This window comes from Nipponia nippon, unplaced genomic scaffold (assembly GCF_047370975.1).
Source record: "Nipponia nippon isolate SJK-2023a ecotype South Korea unplaced genomic scaffold, ASM4737097v1 scaffold_5, whole genome shotgun sequence".
In the NCBI taxonomy this organism is placed as follows: domain Eukaryota; kingdom Metazoa; phylum Chordata; class Aves; order Pelecaniformes; family Threskiornithidae; genus Nipponia; species Nipponia nippon.
This window is the reverse complement of record NW_028262369.1, coordinates 48,938,138-48,959,495: the sequence shown is the minus strand read 5'-3', so window position 1 is coordinate 48,959,495 and position 21,358 is coordinate 48,938,138. Positions and strand designations below refer to the sequence as shown.

Below are 21,358 nucleotides of genomic sequence, written 5' to 3'. Positions count from 1 at the left end.
TATACAGCACAAAGCAGTGCCAGGCAGAACTGTCTGAGCTAGTGCAGGTGCTGGAGACCAAACAGGTATTGCCATCTCAAATTCTGCACAAGCTTTGCTCAGCAGTATGGTGTTTTAGCCCAAATGAAATGGAGCATTAACAAAATACTCTTTGTAACTAAACTGATGGAGTTATCTCCACACAGCACTGATATGAACCATGTACCCTAAATACACACAAAAATGTAAAAGGCAATTACATAGCTACCATAGCAAATCTGTCTACAACTCCAGCAGAGTTGGTGTGTCATCCTTGGATGAAGTGAGGGAGGGGTAGGTCTCAGCCTGGACTGTCCCTGCCCAGCCTGGACTGCAGGTGGAACGTGCTCGGGGATTATACTGCTGCTAACTCGTGCACTGTGGTCTCTTACCAGATGATGATGCAGTCCGAATTGAAATGCAGTACACAGGAGCCTGTGCTGAATCAGCTATTTGAAACAGGGGAATAAAGACCCATAAACCTTCCCAAAAAATCTGGGACTCCCTTAGCAGGTACTGAACTTGATAGAGGAACACATTAGTGGTGAACGGATTAATCCAGAAGCCATGGCCACGGCTAGTATTTTCATAACTGGCCATTGATATAAAGCTTGAAATTTGTGCCTCAAATTCAGGCACATGGGCATGGCTCCAGTTGGCCCAACTGTGCAAGAAGCTGCAGGTTTTTCTGCTTCTGCGAACAGCAGCCGAAGTCGCTGCAGGCTGTCTTCCAAAATCCAGCTGGCCACTTTGAAACATGCCCCTAAGTCCGCTCTGTGGCTGTCCAGGCTGGGACTGACCCCTGAGAAAACAGGAATAATGATCCTCCCCTGATGGTTTCCATGGCAGAAGAAGGTAACTGTGTTCAGGGAATACCCAGGCTGTGGACCAGAGAGGAGAGCTGTCCGAAGCGTGAGAGGGCTAAGGCATGGTATGCATGTGGCAAACCCATCGCTTTCTTCCTTATCGTGGATGCTTAGGGCTGTCATGCTTCAGCGTACGTGGAAATAAGATTGTTGTGTTTAGGAGCACGTGCATGTTCACGGAGTGACAGCAAAAGGTGCCAGGTTTGTTCTCAGCGTTTGTGCTTATTGTTTCTTCTCTCTTTCTCTCCAGTCGAAGACCACCCCCTTCACCTACTCGGCCCACTGTAATTCGTCCATTAGATTCATCCCTGTTAGACTAAAAGAAGTTTCTGGCATGTCATTCATTGTTAACCAAATATGTGGAAGCAAATTGCTTGATAACTGTCGCAATAACCAATGTATAGTCGCATGTATGGACATCCATAGGCAAGTAACCAATTTTACTGATATACTTTCTGTCCATTCTGCATTGTTTATGAGGTCTGAAATGTTTTGGGAAGGTCTGTGCTGCCTTGACTTTTCCTTTTGCAATAGCTGATGTTAGCTAACTTACTGACATGTCTTCACCCAGGCAACTGCGCTCACAGTCCTGTACAGTGAATGGAGGGCTTGACTTTCTGTTTGTTTGTGCACGTGTTGATTTGAGCTGCTTCTTTTTTTCCTCTGATCTGAAGGGAATCTTGCTTTCATTTGTACCTTTCAGGTTTTCTGTCATTTGGAATTACACTTTTATGCCCATTTTCTCTTTTAATGGTTAAACTGGGCAAAGAAAAGCAATGTGATTTCTTACCGAGCTCTTCCGAAGGCCCCACGCTTCCATGTCTCTGTTGCAAGAAGCTTGCTGGATGGCTGCTTCTTCTCTAAATTTCTCCTTATCCAAAGTCTAGTTTTTAAGGAATATTGTTAAACAAGAAAGGTATATATGAGACAATGCGTGTGTTACTTTATTTCCACTTTGGCAGCTGACGTGCAAAGTTGGCTGGGTGGTTGGTAAGGACCAGGCTGCGGGGCCCTGGCTTGCAGGGCTGAGTGTGGAGCCGTCTCACCCTGCAGCAAGGCTGTGAAAGGGCGGTTTGAAAAGCCGGTACATGACAGACCGGCGTGTGCCAGCTCGCTTTGTCCTCTGCTAGTTCTTGCTCACATTAGCACTCCAACCGAACTCAGGGGAAGCCCTGGGGGTATGTGAGTGCATGTAATACGTATAAATGTACTGCCTGGCAGGATCCAGAGAACTGAACGTTGCTTTTGGTCGTTTTGTGAAACAGAAGGAGATATAGATACTGACATAGACATATGCACAGCTGTAAATGGGCTACCGCTCCTCTGCCCACTGTGTGAGCTAATTCACAGAGCTATGGCCTGGATTTGCATCTGAGCTTTCCAAGGGTCCGGTTTGGATTTGAGATACTTGCTCACACCCGTCAATAAAGTTCCACTATGCCCCCTATATAAAGATTTTCTCTTTGCATCCCTTGAAGTCCTGCACACCTCGGATGAGGGTCACTTTATCCAACTAGGTACTGAGAAGTGCTCAGCTGTGCATCCTGGCAATGGATTATTTTAGCAGATGTTCACTTGCAGAGATCTTCTCTGCCTATTGTTTTGCGCGTTATATATTAATACGTTACAAAAAACTTTCATCTTAACTGCATTACTTCACTTTAAACTCTTTGGGTCAGTGTCACCCTTACAGCTTAAAACTTACTGAGTTAACAGAATTAAACTAGAGATTAATTTGGCCTTGTTTCTTCAGAAAATAGTAATTGCTGTTATTACAATTATGGTTACAGATCCTTAGGCAAAGCAACGGGTGGTTTTGAAGGCCCCCCGTATAATCAGTCTAATAAATTTATTTATTGAGACTGCATGTAGGGCTCCAGTATGCTGTAGGCCCATGGTTAGGAAGAATCCAATCAAAGAGCCACAACAAATGGGGATTTAGCCTATTAAGTATTCCCAGACTGCTGATTAGTTGTGCTCACCACTGAAGCAAATCGTGTTTCAGCTTGCATAAGAGAAGACGAGCTTGGGAAAGCACCATGATTTGTATGTTAGCTTAACTGTAATTTCCTGTCAGCCTCATACTTGTGACACACACCTGGGGAGTCTAGAGGTCAACATCTGAAGCACACTGAAGATGAAGTTTGGCAGAGCACCGGCATCTTGGTGATCTCAGAAGACTGCTTAAGTGGCTGGTGTGTGTTTGGAGAACAGGCCCAGGTTTCCAACACCAAGTGCACAGAATCAGCTTTCAAGGAAAAAAAAAAAGGTTGCAAACCCAACTACAGTTATATTGATTTTTACTACAAAAAAAGAAAACCTATTTTGATGATTTTTCTTGTGTTTACACAGTTTTCCACTGTGTAGCACTCTCTGGTGTAACATGCAATGCATCTGTTAGATGTATTTTTATAAATGGCTATAGTAGTCCATGCTGTTGCCTAGCCAGCAAACCTGGATATAGTTTATCAGAACTCTCTGTTACTGACTGGCAGCTGCCTGCTGATGGAAAGCCAGGCTTAGCGCCTCAGCCACAGAAAGTCACTTTAAGCCTAAATTTTGATGTTCATTCAGTGATATTGCAAGGCCATGGTCTGGGTTTATCCCACCATACCCCAAGCGCTCGACTTAGTTGTCCTCTTTCCCTTTGTTCAGTGGAAAGAGGCAGCACCTCCAGAAGGCGATACAAACCGGTGTGGCTGCATGGGAGATGAGGGTGGTGATGCTGGTAAGTTAGGAGCCTCAATTAGATGACATAGATCCTGGCCTAAAAACATGTTTTTAAATCCTCTGTACTTGAGACTCCTTAATTTACTTTAATGACTCTTTCTGTCAAGCATAAGGAAGTAGGTAGCGCAATTCAGCACTGTCCTTAACTCTGCCCCCCAAGAAACTCTCTTTCTCAACAGTAATCCTGAATTGCAAATGAAGCTCTCAAGGGTGGATTTACCCGAAAGAGGAGGAGGAGGCAGCGAGGCGCCTGTGGCCGCGCTGTCAGCACCATCTGGTTCTGCGCTCGACATCGAGGTCGTGGGACACAGCTGCACAGCCCTCCCTTCCTCTGCATCCTCATTCAGATCACATCTAAATCTGGCCCTGTGCCCTAAATGCAACACTTTTAGGTGTGCAGGTTAATAATTAACCTTGAGCATAGATCCGGACTTTGATGATTTCACTTCTAACTTCTTGCATATATGCTTTTCAGAATAAACCACATAGAATTGTTGTTTCTAGGAAAAATATTAAGTGCTTCCCAAGAAATTGCCACATCCGATTGAGTAAGTACTGTCCTCCCAACCTCGGCCCATTTCTTCCTGCTGCACAGTGCCTGGAACGGGTTGGTTTGTTCCGCTTGCTCCTGATGCTGGTGAGCCGTGTCTCTCCCGTCCTTTGTTGTCAGAGGAGCAGCCTTGGCAGCAGCTCACTCCATGCCTGACGGACAGCAGGACGAGCACCCCGTGGATCTGCTAGAGGGCCTGGCTGCCCCTGACTGGCCACTGCCCCCTCTGCAGACACCCTTATGCAGGGTGAGCTAAGCCTGAACTCCCCTATCTGAGAAGCGCAGGTTGCTTTCCCTTTCTTTGATTCCCTCTGGCAAAGCTCAGAAGATTGCCGGGGAGTAGTGGAGACTCCCGTTAAGCAACAGCAGGGTTTCTGATCTTATGTGAGGTGCGTAATTAGCTGGGTGATGTACGTGGCTACGTTTCAGGAGGGTGCTCATCTGGTATTGCATTTAGGTTAAGCCTGGGCCTCTGCCTAGAGAACGTGTTCCTCCTCACCTCCTCATGGCTGACCAACAGCTGAAGAGCTTGCACGTGCCGTGAATAGCTCTCGGCCTTTAATCTCAAGGGATCTTGTGTTAGGATTAAAAAGATTGTATGTTCAATGAAAAGGCTTATGTACATAGTTAATGTGTGTTTATTTTATTGCTGATCTTGTTGCACTTTCTGAGTAAGCCTCAGTAGATAAACGTAGATCATTTATTATATTAAAGAAGATAACATTATAGGTTATGGCATTTCGTGTTAAAGCAGAACATAGAAAATATTATACTCTCTATCGCAGACAGCTACACTAAACGATGTGTATACAGCATATTGAGATTACTGGCTAGTTCTGTTTTTCTGTCTTAAAATAGTCCAAACCTCCTGAATTGAAGGCAGACCTGTTTTGCACCTGTGACACTGGGGAGGCACCCAACCTCTTGGTGTGCTTGTGGCACGCTTCTTCCCGCTGTGGCATTCAGCCTCCTCCCCGGGCTCTAACAGAACAGCTCCCTTGTGTAAATGAATGTTACTCTGCCTGTCTTTCCTCTTGCTTTGTCTGCAGGCGAGCTGATACCGATGGCTCCTCCCGTCCAGACAGTCCTCCACTCTTGCTTGATATATGATTTGTCCTGTCTTGCCGGCCGTTTGCTTTACTGCCTGTCTCTTTACTTTTCCAGGATGGTGTAAACGATGACTTCTTTTCGTAAGAAGCAAACGCTTAATTTCTTTCTGAATTTTGCTCTGTATGTTAATGCCCTACTTCGTGTGAGCCAAAACATCTGCCTTTGGTTTCATAATCTGTAAATGGTTCCTGGTGTTGACCTTTGAGCACAGCAAGTCGATTCCCGAAACCATGGTCATTCCTGAGCATCGCAAACACCTGCTGTAAAAATGTTATGCTGCATTTCTGAATCTGAAATAAACTGTAACTCTTGATGGGCTTTTATTATTACTTTCTGGATGTGCATGAGTGGTCTTCTGTCTCTAGCACCATCATCTCAGCATGCCGCACTCCGCCTCTGTTGGGGCGGCAGTGAGGATTTATCGGAGATGCGTGTTGCATGGACATCACTGGAGATGTCATTAAAAGGGGAGAAGGGGGAGAAGTAACCCGTGGGAAGCGTTCAGCCTGCTGCCCTGCAAGGGGCTTGGAGTGCCGCAGAGATGTTTTGCTGGGAAATGGGTGAATGTTTTTCAAGACATACCTGGTATTCATTTCTTGTTGGGGAAAGCATGTTTTGGGGGAGATTCAGAGCTGAGCAGAAGACCCGACTGAGTCCTCCGGAGCAGGAGCTGGAGTAAAACTGTGCGTGTGTACGCATTACGTCTGGAAGGCATTTCCCCCTAAAGTGGTTGTGTACGAATGCACAGATGTCTTGATTACTCAATTGCTCCTTCAGATCAGTACGAGCCAAGTAACTGGAACGGATGCTTGGAGGAGATGGCCTGTAGGGCACAACGAGCACAACAGCTGCCTGCGGGAGAGGACATTTCTCACTGAGCGCAACAGTCACTATGTTGGTCCTTAGACAGGTTTTGGGAAAGGGGGGAGCAAAAGGTGGGATGAGCCAAGCAGCAATGTCCCCGTTGTATCCACTTGCTTACTGTAACGTTTCGAGATTATTTTATTTTAATAGTCTTTAATGGCTATGCCTGAGGCAGTCTGTGCGCTCCCCCCTCAGTGAAGAGTGGTGTCACACGTGTCCCATCTGGCTGGAGCACGTTACGTAGCCCCGTATGACTTTGGTTCCCGGAATGTTGGTCGGCGACGCGTCAGCGCTCTGTGCTGGGTAACAGGAGGAGCATCCGCTCTTCTCTGACGGCTGCACTGGGCCATCAGCTGCCCAGGGTCTCTCCTGCTAGGCTTGGCAGTAGATTCATTGCGCTGCCGTCACCCACATTTTTAACCTTTCCCGGCAATGTCCCCTCCAGATACCCCAATCCAGCCCATAGGCCGTCTTATTTAATTATTCACAATTTCATCAGAATCTCACTTAAAAAAGGTCTACTCCAAGCACAGTGTTTGAAGCAGATAGTGGTGCAAATTTTAAGGTTGGCTGGCAAAAAGTTCTTCCAGAGGATATTATTTGCTGCAAGAAAATTAGAAAGCCTGTGACCAGCGACCTCCACGCTTGCGATGCGATTGTCCTAGCTCTCTGGCGCCAGCGAGTCAGATGGGAAGCGGTGAGGATGAAAGCCGAGGCTGTGCTGATAGCCAGCTGATTCTAATCTTGCTCTTGCTCTTTTCCTTAATGTGCATGTTCTGTGCCTTTTTCTCTTAACCCATTTTATTAAGATAATTTTGTATATGAGTCATTTCATTGTATCTTGTTTTAAATCTCTTCTCCCTCCCTCCCTGTGAATTTTGGGTTATTTTTTGTCTTCTTCCTAGGCGACCTCCACCAGCTGTTCCAGGAAGATCGTCCTAACACGCATTTCTTTTTTGTTACATGCAATCTGTCTTTTTTTTTTTTTCCAAAATTATCTTTAATTTGCACTAGCCTATTTGTAAATGAAAGATTTTATTTTCAGATGTCAATGATAAGCCTGGATATAAAGAAAATAAAAATTCTGACTACAAAACAAATGTGTGCTGGTTTTCTATTGAAGAGTCTACCCCCTCTTTCTCAAATGGAGCCATTATCACCCCATGGAAGCAATTGCCTGGGCTCTGTGGAGACTCCCACCCTCTGAGGTGGTGGAGGGAGGGACGTTCTGCTGGGATTCCACCACTGCTGCTGAATCCATTAACCACCAGGATTGCTCCGTATAAATGGCTTCGGCTTAGCATTAGTGGGAAGAAGAGTAGCCAGCCTCTTTCACAACAAGAGAATCCTAAAAGGTGCCTAGCGCACCAGCAGCAACACCTGACTGTGTGCAGAGTGGAAAGTCAAAGGAGAAGACTGCAGCAGTCTCTCCACTGATGAATCTGCACAATAATAAATAAATCACAGCTGCTCTCACCATTTTTTTTCAAGCTAAACCTCTGAATCCCTTGCAAGCCGACCTCATTGGAGTATCTGAGCTCAAATAGCTGTAAGGAGCTACCTCTGGGATTCCAAACGTGTCTGTCCCCATGGGAAAGATAAAATCTGCAATTTAATGCTTAGAAGATGTGCTTGTTTTGGGTGCCAGAGAAGTATATGAAGAATAAGTCTAAAAAGGGAAAATTGATGGCTTTTATTGACTTTTTTTTCTGATACGAAAACACAGAAGGGATGTCTCGCAAACCATTGCAGATAAACCAGAGGGAACGGCACAGGTATGAACTGGAGGTGCAACACAGCATTGGGGCTCCAGCCCGTCGTTGAAGGGGCACAAACAAGGCATTTCTTTGTAGCAGGAGGTTCAGGGGGAGAGGGAGCTGCAGGGGTGCTGCTCGGGGCCTGGGGGCAGGAGAGCGGAGGCATCGCGTGGGTAGAAGGAGCCTGACAACACACAGGCTGTGCTCGGTTTCAAAGCAGGTCTGACACAGCTTTGCTGAATTTGGGCAGTTCCTCTTGTTCCAGCTGATTTCGGACCCTGCTGACCTCTCCTGTATCCAGGGAGCCGCTGAACCACCTGCGTGTGCTGGTAAATGGCAGACACTGAGTTTGCTCAAATTATAAGGGGGTGCAAGCCCAGAGATTACACAGATTTTTCTTTCTTCTCACTTAGATTTAGTCTTTTGGTAGAGTACAACAGAAGAAACAGCAGTGGTATTAGCAAAAGGGTGGGGGGGGGGGGGGAACCAAGTACAGCAGTTCTTAGGAGAGGGAGATAAATACTCATTCCTGCTAGGCCTCTGAACCTGCAAGTGCTAAACTTGGAATTGCTGGAGCTGGAAAGAGTACAGTGATGGGCAAGAGAGAAATGGATGCTCCTATCAGTCCCATGAACAAAACTGTCCCAAGACTAGGGGATGAGGAGGGGAGCTCAGACTGGACGGATCTTTCATCTGTGGAACTCATCGCTTCAAGTACTGAGGCAAAAAAACCTCAGCAGAGTCCAGGAATTGTGTGTTTTCAGGACCTACTACGGAAGCGACAGCATTTGTACCCAGCGAGCTCTTGAAGAGGGTCTGGCCATGCTTCACCTCTCAGGTAAGAGGGAATAGGAACAGGCTGAATTTCACAAGCTGCTTTTTTTTCCACATGGTTCAAAAGTCTATTCCACACCGGGGGAAGCTCTCACTGCGTTCCCTCTGGGATACGGCATGGTACCAACAGATGAACCACCAACAAATAAAAGGTGGTTGATATTTAAGTTGTATGGCCTCACCTACAGCACCCCAGCCAGGAGCTGCTGCTGTCCTCCTAGCTGCCAGCTGACCTCCACGTGTTAGGCTGCAAGGCACAAACTTCTTTCTTGGGGCATTTTATGGTGTTAAACCTTTCACAGGGATCTTTACCTTCTGAAGTATTTGATAAAAAATATTGTTGGAAATAGGACTCCGAACTTCATGGTTTTCTGGTAGCTATTCCCTAAAATCTCCTAAGTAGAAAGACAAAGGTATTGGTGTGCTGGGAAACCTTGGCACGTTCTTTAGCATCAGCTCATGGGATGACTTCTTAAAGAAGCTGTTTAACCTTGCCTGTGCTATTTCCACCCTGCGGTGGTACACGTTCTGCGGCCAAGTGGAGAAGGCTAAGGGTGCTGCACTAGCTGGTGGCATTACGCGTCCTAGGCGGCTTTTCGATGGATGGGTTAGGACCAAAATCCTGTTTTGGTTTCCTGATCGTTCACGTTGTTGCTGTTGCCTCTCATGTCACAAAGCTGAGAAAAGCTTAGTGATTACCGTGGGAATTGAAGAGATATAAAGATCTTACCTTCAAAAACTAAAGCTTCGCTCTTTCCAGGCTTCCCAGATCCCGTCTCCCACGGGGGAGGGACGTGGGCCCCTGACAGCACGGTGTGGGCGGCTGACACTTGCCTTTCCCCACAGCAGAAGCTGTAGATGGAGACTGCAGACGGCACGTGTCAGCAGCTCCCCCAGGAGCAAGGCTTATCCCCAGCCAGTTTACAATGACTTGCATTTGGCCAGCTTCAAATCAAAAGAAAACACCCCACTGAAGTACTCTATCTCAGTGAACTTGGAAACTTAAGAGAAAGAAACTGCACTTCCTTGTAATGCAAAAGAACATTTAACTCTTTAGAGCTGGTTGATGCTGCTTTGGTTGCATACAAACTGAGAAGGACCTATTTCTTTGGTCTCAGCCTCTGCGTTATCAGAGAAGCCGCAGAACGATACGCTCAGGTAGCGAACGCTCAAAGGGCATCCAGCTTTACTGCTGAGCTGGGCGTAGAGTTATGGCAAAGTTTTGTTCTGTAGAGGATATTCTGACCCCAGGCATGAAGACCTACTCGTAATAGCCATTTATTCAGCACCTTAACTTCAGCGGCACTGCAGAGCACGTGTCCTCAGAAGGTCAGAGGAGTCCTAGGGAAACTCCGCCTGGCCTTTGCGTCTTCTCCTCTCCTCTCCCTACCTCTCTCTTGCATTTTTCCCTCCTTCAGAGACCCTTTGTGCATCCGGGCCGTGGACTGAGCTTTATATTTTCATCTCCTGGGTTAGGGAGAGCAGGGTATCTGCGCAGGCAAGCTAAGGGGAGGGCTAAGCCTTTCCCCAGGGGACCTCTGGGCAAGGACTGAGGCTAAGGAGCAGGCGAAGGGAAGGAGCTGGGCGCAGCAGAGAGGCCTGGGGCTGTGGGCAGGAATGAAAGTGCCTGCGGCAGGCTGGACGGGACACGTCCCGCATCCCGCCTGGAGCTGGGCAGGCAGGGCCTGCTGCATCGATCAAAGCCCAGGGATCTGCATAGGTGATCCACCGGGTTCCAGCTGTGGCGGAGGCGATGGTGGCAGTCTGTGCCTGGTTCCACCTGCGATGTCTGGGTAGCTGATGATTGCACTTTTCCTAGCCCAGAGCTGGTTTTGAGAGTCTGAATTTGGGAAGAGTATTTTTGGGGAACTATTTCTTGTTGAGGGAATGGTTGCAGCAGAAACTCTGCTTTCTTGCAGCCTCTACCTTAACAACAGGCGCCAGGCATGCTAGGTTTGATTTACTTTTGATTTACACTCAAGCCTTGCCTACCGACGGACTCTGTGAATCGGCTCGGGATGGCAGCGTTACAGCAGCATTAGCCCAGCGCGAGATGGGGCATCCTGGTCGCTGAGCAGCTTTGTGGGAAACCTCCCTGTGAAAAAACAGTCTTACTTCCGAAGAACTAAAAAAAATGTCATCTTGACCGCGAGCATCTGGCTACTCTGCGCGCCCTGTGAGACTGGAGCACGGGCTCTAAACTTCCACAGGTTTTAATTAAAACCGAGATGAGATGTAGTCGTCGCCATGACGACAACAGCAACATTTCGCACTTGGCAAGAGCCGTAACAAAGCACTGGAAGTGTTGGGGACTCCGCCGGGGGTTGCTCATTTCCGAGAACGCCCAAGGAGCGCGCGGCAAGCGCCCGCTCGCTGGGGTGAGGCGCCGGTGCCCAACGGGACGGGGTACCTCAAGCAGAAAGTTGCACTTCTGCAGCGCTGGGTTTCCGAAGGAGAAAAGTGTCATTAAAAACCCAGGTAACGCCAAATGCATCCCTGCTCGCCGGGGCTGGGGCAGGTGTGGGCATCCCCTCCCTCCCGCGGTGCCGGCTCTGGCGGGCTCCGCTCGCCGGGGAAGCCGGACCGGGCTGGGCTGTGGAGGGATAGTCCCAGATGGGAGCAGGGAGAGGGAAAGCACCGGGGCAGCCCTCCCGGCACTGGGCCGGCTGGGCCTGGCCCGGCCTGGCCTCCCGCGGGACTTGTTTGCCGGGAGCGCCCTCTGTTGCGCTGCGTGCGGGGCCGGACAGACGGCGGCCGGACAGACGGCGGCCGGACAGGCCCTCGCCGTGCCCCGCCGCTGCCGCAGCAGCCGGGCACCGCCCCCGCCGGCGGGCGCGCCCACGGGGGGGCTGTGCTCAGCTCCACCCCTCTGGCCCGGGGTCTGGCCCTGCGGCCGGGCCAGGTCCACCTCGGGGGGGTCAGCGAGGGGAGGAAGGCGTCTTCCCTCCTCACCCCCCTTCTCCTAAAGCATTTAGGGTAACGCGGTGCCCGGCAGCGTCGCCAGGCGACTCTGGCCTCAGCGCCCGGCGGGGCGCCGCCGAGCCGGGCTCTGCACCGCGCCCATCCCAGGCCCCCGGCGCTCGGTCCCGCGGGCCCGGCAGCACCCACCGCCCCGTGCGCTGCCGCCCGGCCCGCGGCCACCCTCACCCAGCCCCGTCCCCTCCAGCCCGCCCAGGGAAGCGCTGTCGGTCCCCATCGCACACGTTGAGGTCCCTGGGGCTGAGGGCCTCCGTGGGCACGCCACGGGGCACATCTGAGCCAGATGCGCGTTTCCGTGCGGCGTTTCTGCTCAGGGGATGCAACCCCCCCCGCATCCCCCCCAAAGGCAGGTATGGGTCCGCGTGGCCGCAGCACGCACCGCCCCGCTGGCCTGCGCCCCGAGCTGCTGCACGGGTCGGCCGCTCTGCGGGGTTCAGCTCCTTCCGTCGCCAAAACCAAGCAGGTCAGGTCCGGAAACAGATGCTGAGGGCAACACACGCAAACGTGGTCCTTGCTGCTGCGCAAGGGGCTTTATTGGGCTGGTGCCCTCCCCCCACGGCTGTCCCCTGGCACGGGCCTCTGCGCTGCTCACAGCAGAGGGTCCCCCCGGGCCAGGCCTACATGAGGAACCTGGAGAGGTCCTCCTTGATTTCAGCCTCATCCCATGGCCCGTGGATGTTGTCCTTGAGCAGCTGAAGGCGGATGAGGCAGTAAGGGCAGAGGCAGGAGATGGCAAGCAGCAGTGAGGCAAAGAGCACGGCGCCCACGCTGGAGACAGTGGCCAGCCCCGCCAGCGCCGCCAGCGCGAAGAGCACCGTCACCCCCACGTAGCACCGGGGCGTCCGGGCTTTCAGTTTCTTCTGCAGCATGGGCCAGAGGGCAAAGATCTGCATGGCGAAGGTGACCATGACAAAGGCGTGGAGGGAGCGAGGCAGGCGGGAGGCCAGACACACGGAGGCAAAGATGGCCATGTTGAGGGACAGCGTGCTGGAGACGATGGCGGCGTTGGCGCCGTAGTCGAAGAAGATGAGGTGGCCGAGGAGCATGAGGGCCGACATGGCGTAGATGGTGTCCGTGCTGATGGACTCCGTCAGCGTCTTCAGCACCGGCGAGAAGCCGTAGGTGAAGGCGGCGAACACCAGCGTGCTCTTCAGGTCGGCCCACCGCGTCCGCCCGCTCTCCCGCCGCCCGGCCCCGCCATCCACGGCGTCGAAGAGGACGTAGCCGAGCAGGGAGGAGACTAGGGCCGCCCCGAAAAGCCCCTGCGGGCTCAGCATCCCGGCGTCCATGTACCACCAGGTGAGGACGAAGACGCAGACGCTGCACAGCTGTTGCACGACCGCTCCCGACTGGAAGACGACGGCCCGGTACCGGTACCGGCGGGCGTGCACGTTCTTCCGCAGCTCCTCCAGGAACCGCCGGTCCACGTAGTTATCGGGGAAGGGCTGCCGCTCGTACAGCACCTTCTGCCACCGCCGCCCGGCGACCGGCTCCATCTCCCCGGGCCGGGCCGGGCCGGGCGGGGCCGGGCCGGGGGGGGGGGCGGGGGGGGGGGCTCCGCCGCCGCACCGGCACCCGCGGCCCCGGCCCCGCCGCCTCCGCCGGGCCCCGGCCGCGGCGCAAGGGACGCCGGGGCGCTCGGGGCTGCCACCTGCCGGCGGGAGCCCCGGCAAAGGGCGCCCGGCACCGGCGGCTGCGGGGCGGGCGGGTCTGGCGGCAGCGGCGGGGGCCCCGGGCTGCTGATGCGGGGGAGCACCCGGTGGAAGCCGGAGGGCTGAGGAGGGGGCAGCAGTGCCGGGCACCCTCCGGCCTGAGAGGGCTCCCCCCCGCCGCCCCCGGGGCTGCCCTGTTCCCTGCAGCCAGCTTTTGGTGGGGGGTTGAGGGGAGACCCCAGCTCCATGCCCGGATCTGGCCACCCTGAGTGCCACGGCCCTTCTGTGCCACGCAGGTGCTGCTGGGGCTGCCTCGCCTCTGCCTGTCCCCCCAGAACGGCCGGGCTGGCAGCTGCAGGAGGCACCGCCGGCCCCACGGGAGGGAGGGATGCTCCTGCTGCGGGCCGGGCAGGCCCTGCCATGGTCCTGGCAGCAGCTGCGCCCACGCACCATGGCGCAGGGCTCTCCCGCGGGACCCTCCCGCAGCCCTGATATGCCATCCTTAAGCGGCCATCAAGAAGGGCGCAGCCGGTCGGTGGGATTTGGTCTGGTCCTCCCTGTGCACGGACATCCCTGTGTGTGTCTGGCCTCGCTGCTCAGCGAGTGACCCCAGCCCGTGTCGCAAGACCCAGTCCCCGGCCCGGCCCAGCGCGGCACCTGCTTTTCTGGCCAAACCAGGCTCCAGCACCCACGTCGGGGAATGCGGGTGTGATGCTGCAAGCATGGGTCACCTTTCCCCTGCAGCTCCTGCCGGCTCACAGCTCAGTCCTGCCTTGCTCCCTCATCCTGCCCGCAGCCTCGAGAAGCGGAGCCAGAGGAAGAAAGGGAGCAGTCGCGGCCGAGCAGGGGCCGAGGAGTTTGGCTCTGCAGGGACACCCATCTCCTGTGCTGCCCATCCTCTCGCCAAAGTGACCGAGGACCGAGCTAGCGTGCAGCGAGGGGACTGGGGAACAAAAAGGGATGGGGGAGGTTTCGCAGAGGCAAGAGGCATTTTCCCTAAGTGTATGTTTGTTTGTGCTCAGGTCAGAGCCTTCCCAGCCCCGGAGAGGCGCTTGCTGTGGAGCAGCTGCTTACTTTGGCCTCACCTGAGAGGCCTCAGCCCGGGGTAGAGCAGTCCCGAACACTGCCCCGTTTGTGCTTCGGGAAGGGGTGTTTGTGGCCGTCCTGTCACGGTGGGAGCAGGCGAAAGAGCTGACGGTTGTTTTGCACCCCTACCTCACATGTCTCCCTTTGCACAGGCAGGAGCCAGTCAGCACCTGCTGCGGGGGACCCTCTAAGCAGAACCCCAGCTCGTCCAGATACACGCAGAGCAGCAGGTAACCCCCACACTGCTGGTGTGCCTTCAGGGAGGCCTCGGGCTGAGCCACCCTGGGGTGACATCTAAAAAGTGCCACCTCCCAGCCCCGTATCATTGCACTTGCTCTGCAGGGCAGGAGCGGCTGCTCGCCCCGTGCAGGTACCACATGCCAAGGGGCAAAGCCGGCAGCCTCCAAGCCAGGATGGAGCTTGACTCAGTTTTAGCTGCCCTACCTAAAATCCCCCATCCCTGCACACTGTACGGGGCCTGTACGCGTGTGCCTCCGTGTGCATGCCTCCATGTGCACAAGCCGGTGCCCACAGGGACAGGGAGTGCTGCCAGCTCCCACAATTGCTGGCATTGCCTTGAAGCCCAGGGCCTGGGAACTCGAGATTTTGAAGAAAATGTTTTTCTCCCAAAGAAGTCACAGAGTAAAGCTAGGGAGTGCAAGAGAAAAGCTCGGAGGGCAGCATGCCCCTCCTGCTCCCCTGAGAAGTGCCACGGCCACCACGATGGAGGGACGCCACCTCCCACGGGCATGGGCAGGGCAGCACTCCGCTCTCGCTGCAAGTGTATGTAACCATGATACTCTGGGGACTGGGAACAGTGGGCTGCGCTGGGCTGGGGCACGATGCTGCCTCGATGTGGTCAGGTCCATCTGCAAACCCCAGTGGAGGCGGGGAGAATAGAGGTAAGGGGTGCTTCTCATGCCCCTTGAAATCTCCTCTGCTGTGGACCGTCAAAGTCCCCCTTGGAGGCAGGGAGAGTCGGGAAACTGCTGCAGGTCGATGACTCTCAGCATCTCCGAGCCGTGCTGGGCAATGCCAGCCACGGCAGAAGCAGAGCAAAGCCCCCCGGGAGATGCCAGTGCAGCAGGTGTAGCCCCCCACAGGGTGCCCAGCCACCGGACAAGGGGATCACCCCGGCACTGGCTCCGCACCCTTGGCAGCGCCGACCCAGTGCCAAGACCCACAGGGCCTGGTGCCCACTCAGTGCTCTGGAGGCCCCAACGGGCTCCGGCATGAAGCAGCTGCCGCTGCTGCGCTGGCACTGCGTCCCCACGGGAGGGGACAGCGTGTGCTCTGCCGTGGTGTGAAGGTACTGCCCACGGTCCAAAGGGCAGCTCAGCCCTGCCCGGGTGGCCCAGACTTTGCCTGCAGGGGAATGACTCACCTGCCTGCACAACAGTCCTAAGCGGGACCTGCCACAGGATCAGCCACTGGACCGGCACGGGACTGGCCACGTCACCCTCTGTCCCTACCAGTCAGAGGGGAACATGTGCCACAGAGGCACCCCTCAGCCCTCCTGGGGCTACGTGGCTGTCAGGGCTCTCTTGGCAGGGATGAGCAGTAGCTAAGGTCAAAGATGCAAAAGCCCTTTGTGAGCATCTTAACTCCCGCTCTGGATTCCATGCAACAAGACCTCCCTCACCTCATGATTAGGTGTCCTCAAGTGCCGCTGGCCTCTGGAGCAGCTGTAAGATGGCAAGTGCTGGGAGACCCTCTGCTGAAATGCAGGAATGAGGAGCTGGATGCCGTGGCACTACAAACCCCACAGAGGTGGAGGCCCTGTCCCCTGCCCTTTGCAAAGGAACCCTGCTGTGGATTTGTTTCATTTCTGCCAGGCTCCAGACATTTGAATAAGCTGCTAAAGTTGTTTGGAAGGAAGGCTGGAAAAGGCGACAGGCTGGGACTGAAATAGTTGTGACTGATCTAGGCCTCCACTGGAGATATGTGAATATCAAAGCAAGGAGGGCACTGCACCCTCCTGCCAGCACAGGTGAACCCTTGGGGGCTGCCTCCAGGTGTGTCTGCTGCTCCTCAGGGTGGGAACATCACCTGTGCTGCAAAGAAGTAGGCTTCCAAATAACTAAACAGCACAGCCTGCTTAGGGTTAGAGCTTGCCCGAGGCTGCGCAGACGAGGGCAGATCCTGCACCTCCCCGCGTCCCTCAGCTGGGGCTCTTCCCCTGCATCCCGCCCGCGTCACCCCACAGGGGACAGGGCTGCTCCAGCTGCGAGTCTGCAGTGGCACCGGCAGCTTTGCAGGCGGCCTCGCGGTGCGGGCTCCATCCCTCTCGCCCTCCCTCGGCAGCGAGCGCTGCCTGCGAGGGTTGTGCCACGTGTCCTGGGTTGCTGCAGTGGAGCTGGGTCCCTCCGTGGGCCTGGGGCGGCGGGACGGACGGGGCTGCCTGCGAGCGCAGCTATGGACACTTGGGCTTCGTTTCTCTGCCAAACGATCCCCCAGCCTTCCCCTTTGACCCTGGAGCTGAACCCTCCCTCCGCAGGAATGTTTTTCAGGGGGAGGCTGGCACAGCTCCAGCTGCTGAATTTTTCCATGCCCAGAGACCGTCTCCTGCCTTAAATGGCCCCACAGCATGGGCTGCGTCTGCTCGCCAGCAATCACCTATTTAAGGATGGTTTTTTTGATCCAGTCCTCACCAAAGAGTGGGATGACACCAGCCCAGCTGGGCTGAGCCCCATGGGGGGACACCGGGGCATGCGGGGCTGGTTGTCCCAGGGTCCCCTGCAGCGGTGTGCCCGGGCACAGGGCAGTCCAGTGCTGCTCCAGCTCTCTCCCTTCCCTGTGCGCAGGTCGAGTTTCCCGGATCCAGGTCCACATCCCGGTCCCAGGGGAACCTGGGCCACCGGCAGCATGTGAGCTGGCAGCAGCATCCCCTGCGGAGGGACGCCCTTGCCACAGGCAGCCCATGCCACCGACGGATGCCCCTGGGCCCCCTCAGGCACAGCTCCTGCCCACAGCCTCGTTGGCCAGCCCCGGCTGAAGCTGACCAGACCCCTGAGCCCTCCTGCCATCCGCAGCATCTTCCACCACCCAGGAAGCCTCCCTGCAAGCTGGGTGAGGGATGCTCTGTCCCATGCAGGCTCAGCGGAGAGCCCTCTGGCCCTGACCATGTGCTGCAGTGCTGGCAGTGCAGCCAGGGCAGGGAGTGTGCCACGATCCTCGTAGGTCTCCATCCCAAGGCCAGACAGTGTGGGAACGCTGGGAGCTCCTGGCAGGGACATCACTGGTTTCGGTGTCAGAGCTCCCTGTCCCAAGCAGATCATTTCCAGAGCACAGCAGAGGCTGCTGCCACTGCCACAGCTGGGAGGGAGGGCTGCACTGCTCTTGGTCTCTCTCCACGCGGCATCACCCAGCCCGCCCTACAGAGAGGGGCCTGCCCCAGGGTGCAAGCCAGGACCTTGCTGGAGACCCCAAGGAGGCATTCCCAGGTGAACGGCCCCTGCCCAGGACAGAGAGGACTGAATGCTGGTGAGTCACCATTTTCCCTCGCAGCAGCATCCTAGGGGCACGGGGAACAGGCTGGGCAAAATGCGGGCGCTTGCAGGGGAGAACGAGGGTGGTGGGGAAGGGAGGCAGAGCAGCCAGGGAAGGGGGAAACTAGCACCCTCCCAGGCAACGAGCTGAGACGAGGAGGTACTGAGGCTGCTGGAGAAACCCAGCGAGGCTGCTCAGGGCTGGGGAGAGCGGTCCAGGAAATTGGGATCAGGTCTGAGGAGCCCAGGCTGGACCGGTGTCTGCCAGGACAAGGTTTAGGATTTGCTGAGCCTGTTACAGGGGGTGAAGGACGGGAAAACTGCTGTGAAGCTGGGTTGAGGAGCTGGAGCAGGAGAGACGTGATGGGGAAAGGCACATGCTTGCAGGGATGTGACCTCTGGAATACATGGCCTCTGGGGTGGCTGTGAAACAGAGCTCCCTCGGTCCTGGCGTTCCCCAGTGGTCAGCACAGATTGGTGAAGCCCCGTGGCAAAACGCCCTCCCCACTGCCCGCGCTGGGCTCTGGGGAGAGGGACAAGCCCAGCTGGGGTCCCCGGCCAGCTCCAGGGCAGTGGGTCAGTAGGGTCCTGTTTTGTGGGGGAACTTTGTGAAAGTCAAGCTGTCACCTAGTGAAGATGTTTTTGTTTTTTAATCTGCTTTAAAACAACAGAAAAAAAAACCCTAGGAAACTGCAGCCAAAGATGACGTCAATGATGCACTCTGCCAGCCGCAGGGTGCTCCAAGGTAGGATGAATCCAAGCTTCAGCTGCCCAGGTAAGCTCAGCTCAACCCTCAGCTGTACGTGGCACACCCCTAATGGACAGACACAAGGAGGAAACCAGACCTTGGTGGGTAAAAAACCTAAAGCCTGCCAGTGGGACCTGAGTGTGGGCTGTCACGGACACTGGAAGGCGAAAAATGTCCGAAATTTGGGAGTGAGGAGGATCTTCAGTTCCTGTGTGTGCCCCCAAGACCTGGCAGAGCAGAGCTGGGCCTCCTGAATGAAGCTTTTGCCGAGCGGTTTCCATTCCCTTTCATTTAAGCCCGAGTTTGAAGCATGGGGATGGAATGTGAAGTGCTGACCCAGCTTTGCCGCAGGCAGTGAAAAGGCATCAAGAGCAAAACACTGAAAAACCCAACCCCCCAGAGGGCAAAGGCAACGCACCATTGGGGACAGCTGGTAACCAGGGTGGTGGTTGCTGGAGCCACGGCTGGAGCCACACGCCACCTCTCCGGCGCCAGCTCTCCATTGCCCTGAGCCTCATCCAGCAGCTGCTTCCCTCCCCTTGCAGCTCCGGGACACGGAGTGAGAGGCGCGAAGGGACCCAGAGTTTCCTAACGAGGTTTTTACTGTCTGCCCAGGGGATGTTTTTGTCCTTCAGCTGTGTAAGTGCAAACAAAGCCAGAAATAGATGAGGAGGGGGACGCTGGATGAAACAGACGGGCTGGCTTTTATAGGAAGTGTAGCTGGGGAAAAATTTGGCATGCACAGGTCAAAAGAAGTTGTAAATCACTCCTTCAGCTTGGTGCGCTGAGAAAGGAGCAGCTGCGCTCATCTTCCCATTTGACTAGTAAAGAAGCATTTGTTCAAATGCAGCATGGCCTCAGCCTGGAAATACGGCAGTTTCGAAGGAGATATTCGCCCCGGGACCCCTTCCTGCCCTCTCCTTCCCATGAGCATCTACCTGAAGCCTCCAAGCAGGAGCCCGCATGCTTGGGAAGAGCAGCGCGATGTCAGGGTTGAGGTGTCTTTTACACACGCAGTGCTGCTCCCTGCAATACGAGCCCGTCCTACCCTAAAACACAGGGAGAAGGGTCCCCTGGGCCCGGCCCTGCGGGACGTGCATGTTCCCCTGCGAGCACGTGGGTCCCCGAGGAGTCCTGGTCCCTGCCACCATCCACCCCCTTATCCGCCTCCCTATTTTTAAATATCTGCCAGGGAGGGGATAGAGCCAGGTGGGAATTTGGTTTATTTTAGTGCTCAGCAAAAGGGGAAGGGGAGCAGCTGAGCCCATGGCGTTCCCTCTGCATGCCTGGCCAGCCCTTTTCGTCCCTCACCGCCCACCGCTTGCATCTGGCGGAGGTGCTGCTGCTCCTGCATAGGCGCTGCTGCTCCTGCGTAGGCTGTGCCGCCATACCGGCGTGCTGCCGGCACTGCTGCCACTGGACCCCAACTGCCCTCCCAGCCCCAGGGGGGCTCTTGGTTTTTGTTTTGTGTTGAGCAAGCCACGGATGTGCTGTCCTGCCAGATCACGCGCCTGCCATGTTGCCCACTTTGGCCTCAATTTGCATGGGGCCATGGAGGAAACCCAGTGCCACTTTGCACTGGGTGCTTTCCCGGCCACTGTGCTCGCCCCCGGTGCTTCCGGGCAGCTTCTGCCCACGCTGTCCTCCCAGAAATAAAGCCCAAAAAAGACTTTATACCTCTGTCACGACGTTTTGCCGTTTCTCAGTTTCTGTAGCAAGATTTGCTTTCTCTTTTCCCAGGGGGACAAGAGTGAGTTTTGATTCTCTGTGTCTCAGCTGCCAGCGGCCATTTGGACTTTCCCCACTCCATCAGCCCCCCGCCCCAGATGGCGAGAGCAGCTCCTCGGCGGCTGACCATGCACCGCACTCGGCGTTGTCTTCTCCGGCTGGAAGCAAGCAGTGGCCCCTGCACCGAGATGCTGCTGAAGGTCGTACCTTGAACACCTGCCAGCCGGGCTAGGAGAAGGTGGGTCCCTTCTCCCTGAAGCCATTTTCCACCTGTTCCCAAGCACTGGCTGTAGGAAAGGGCGTTTTCGGTTGTGCGGGGGCTCTGTGGTCCCGAGACGGGGCTGGAAGATGCTGTGGCTTCCCACTGCTCCCCACCTGGGCATCCCCACGGGAGCAATCATTCATCTCCTGTTCCTACCCAAAGTTAAAATTCAAATGAAGCCCATGAAATGAGCAAACCAAATACAAACATTTTCCAAAGCGGAATTCCCATTTCATTTTCTTCATCTTACTTAGACAAAGTTTTGATTTTAAGGTTTTGAGCCATTAAAGGGGGAAATCTCTCTCCAGACCCAGCTGTGCTCCCCAAGAGCCACGCGAGGGGTCTGAGCCTGCTGCAGGAGGCCCCGGCCATGCGTCCGTCAGCGCTTTTGGGAGCTGTGGGACCGCACCACCGCCTACCCGTGCCAGATTTCAAGGCTCTTTCAGGGAGGATTGGGGCCGGCTGGCTGGAGATCAGAGCAGCCGCTCTCCTACACCAGGTCACGCAGCCCCTGCCAAGTGTCGCTGTGTGCCGTTGTCCCTGCCTGCCAAGAGGAGGGCTGCTCGCCGCTCCTCGGCGCCATCGCAGGCCGCCACGCCGGCACACGCCTACCCGTGCCGGCATGCGCTAAGTAAACCTAACGAGGCTCTGTGCAGAGCAAGCGTTTCGGTGACCTGGCCCACGGG

At 55.1% G+C, this 21,358-nt stretch overlaps 2 protein-coding genes across 4 annotated transcripts in view; one reads left to right on the top strand and one right to left on the bottom strand.

Annotated features, from left to right (window-relative positions):
• DNM3 (dynamin 3) overlaps positions 1-7,207 on the top strand; it is a 182,143-nt gene extending 174,936 nt beyond the window's left edge. For 2 of the 3 annotated variants that reach the window (XM_087731921.1, XM_087731922.1), the window contains one exon: positions 1,135-5,587. In XM_087731921.1, the coding sequence (XP_087588047.1) occupies positions 1,135-1,204 (70 nt within the window). In that variant the 3' untranslated portion in view covers positions 1,205-5,587. Of the gene's footprint in view, positions 1-1,134; positions 5,588-7,043 lie in introns of those variants that run through there. The other variant, XM_087731920.1, reaches the window with a different exon arrangement.
• Positions 7,208-12,189: 4,982 nt separating this feature from the next.
• On the bottom strand, positions 12,190-13,219 carry PIGC (phosphatidylinositol glycan anchor biosynthesis class C). The gene has a single exon (XM_009462559.2). The coding sequence runs from the start codon at positions 13,202-13,204 to the stop codon at positions 12,326-12,328; it is 879 nt and encodes a 292-aa protein (XP_009460834.2). The 5' UTR covers positions 13,205-13,219; the 3' UTR covers positions 12,190-12,325.
• Between the last annotated feature and the right edge of the window lie 8,139 nt (positions 13,220-21,358).

What these genes read in the sequence shown, in the direction of transcription:
- PIGC (XM_009462559.2), bottom strand. Translation starts at nt 13,204, where the DNA reads ATGGAGCCGGTCGCCGGGCGGCGGTGGCAGAAGGTGCTGTACGAGCGG.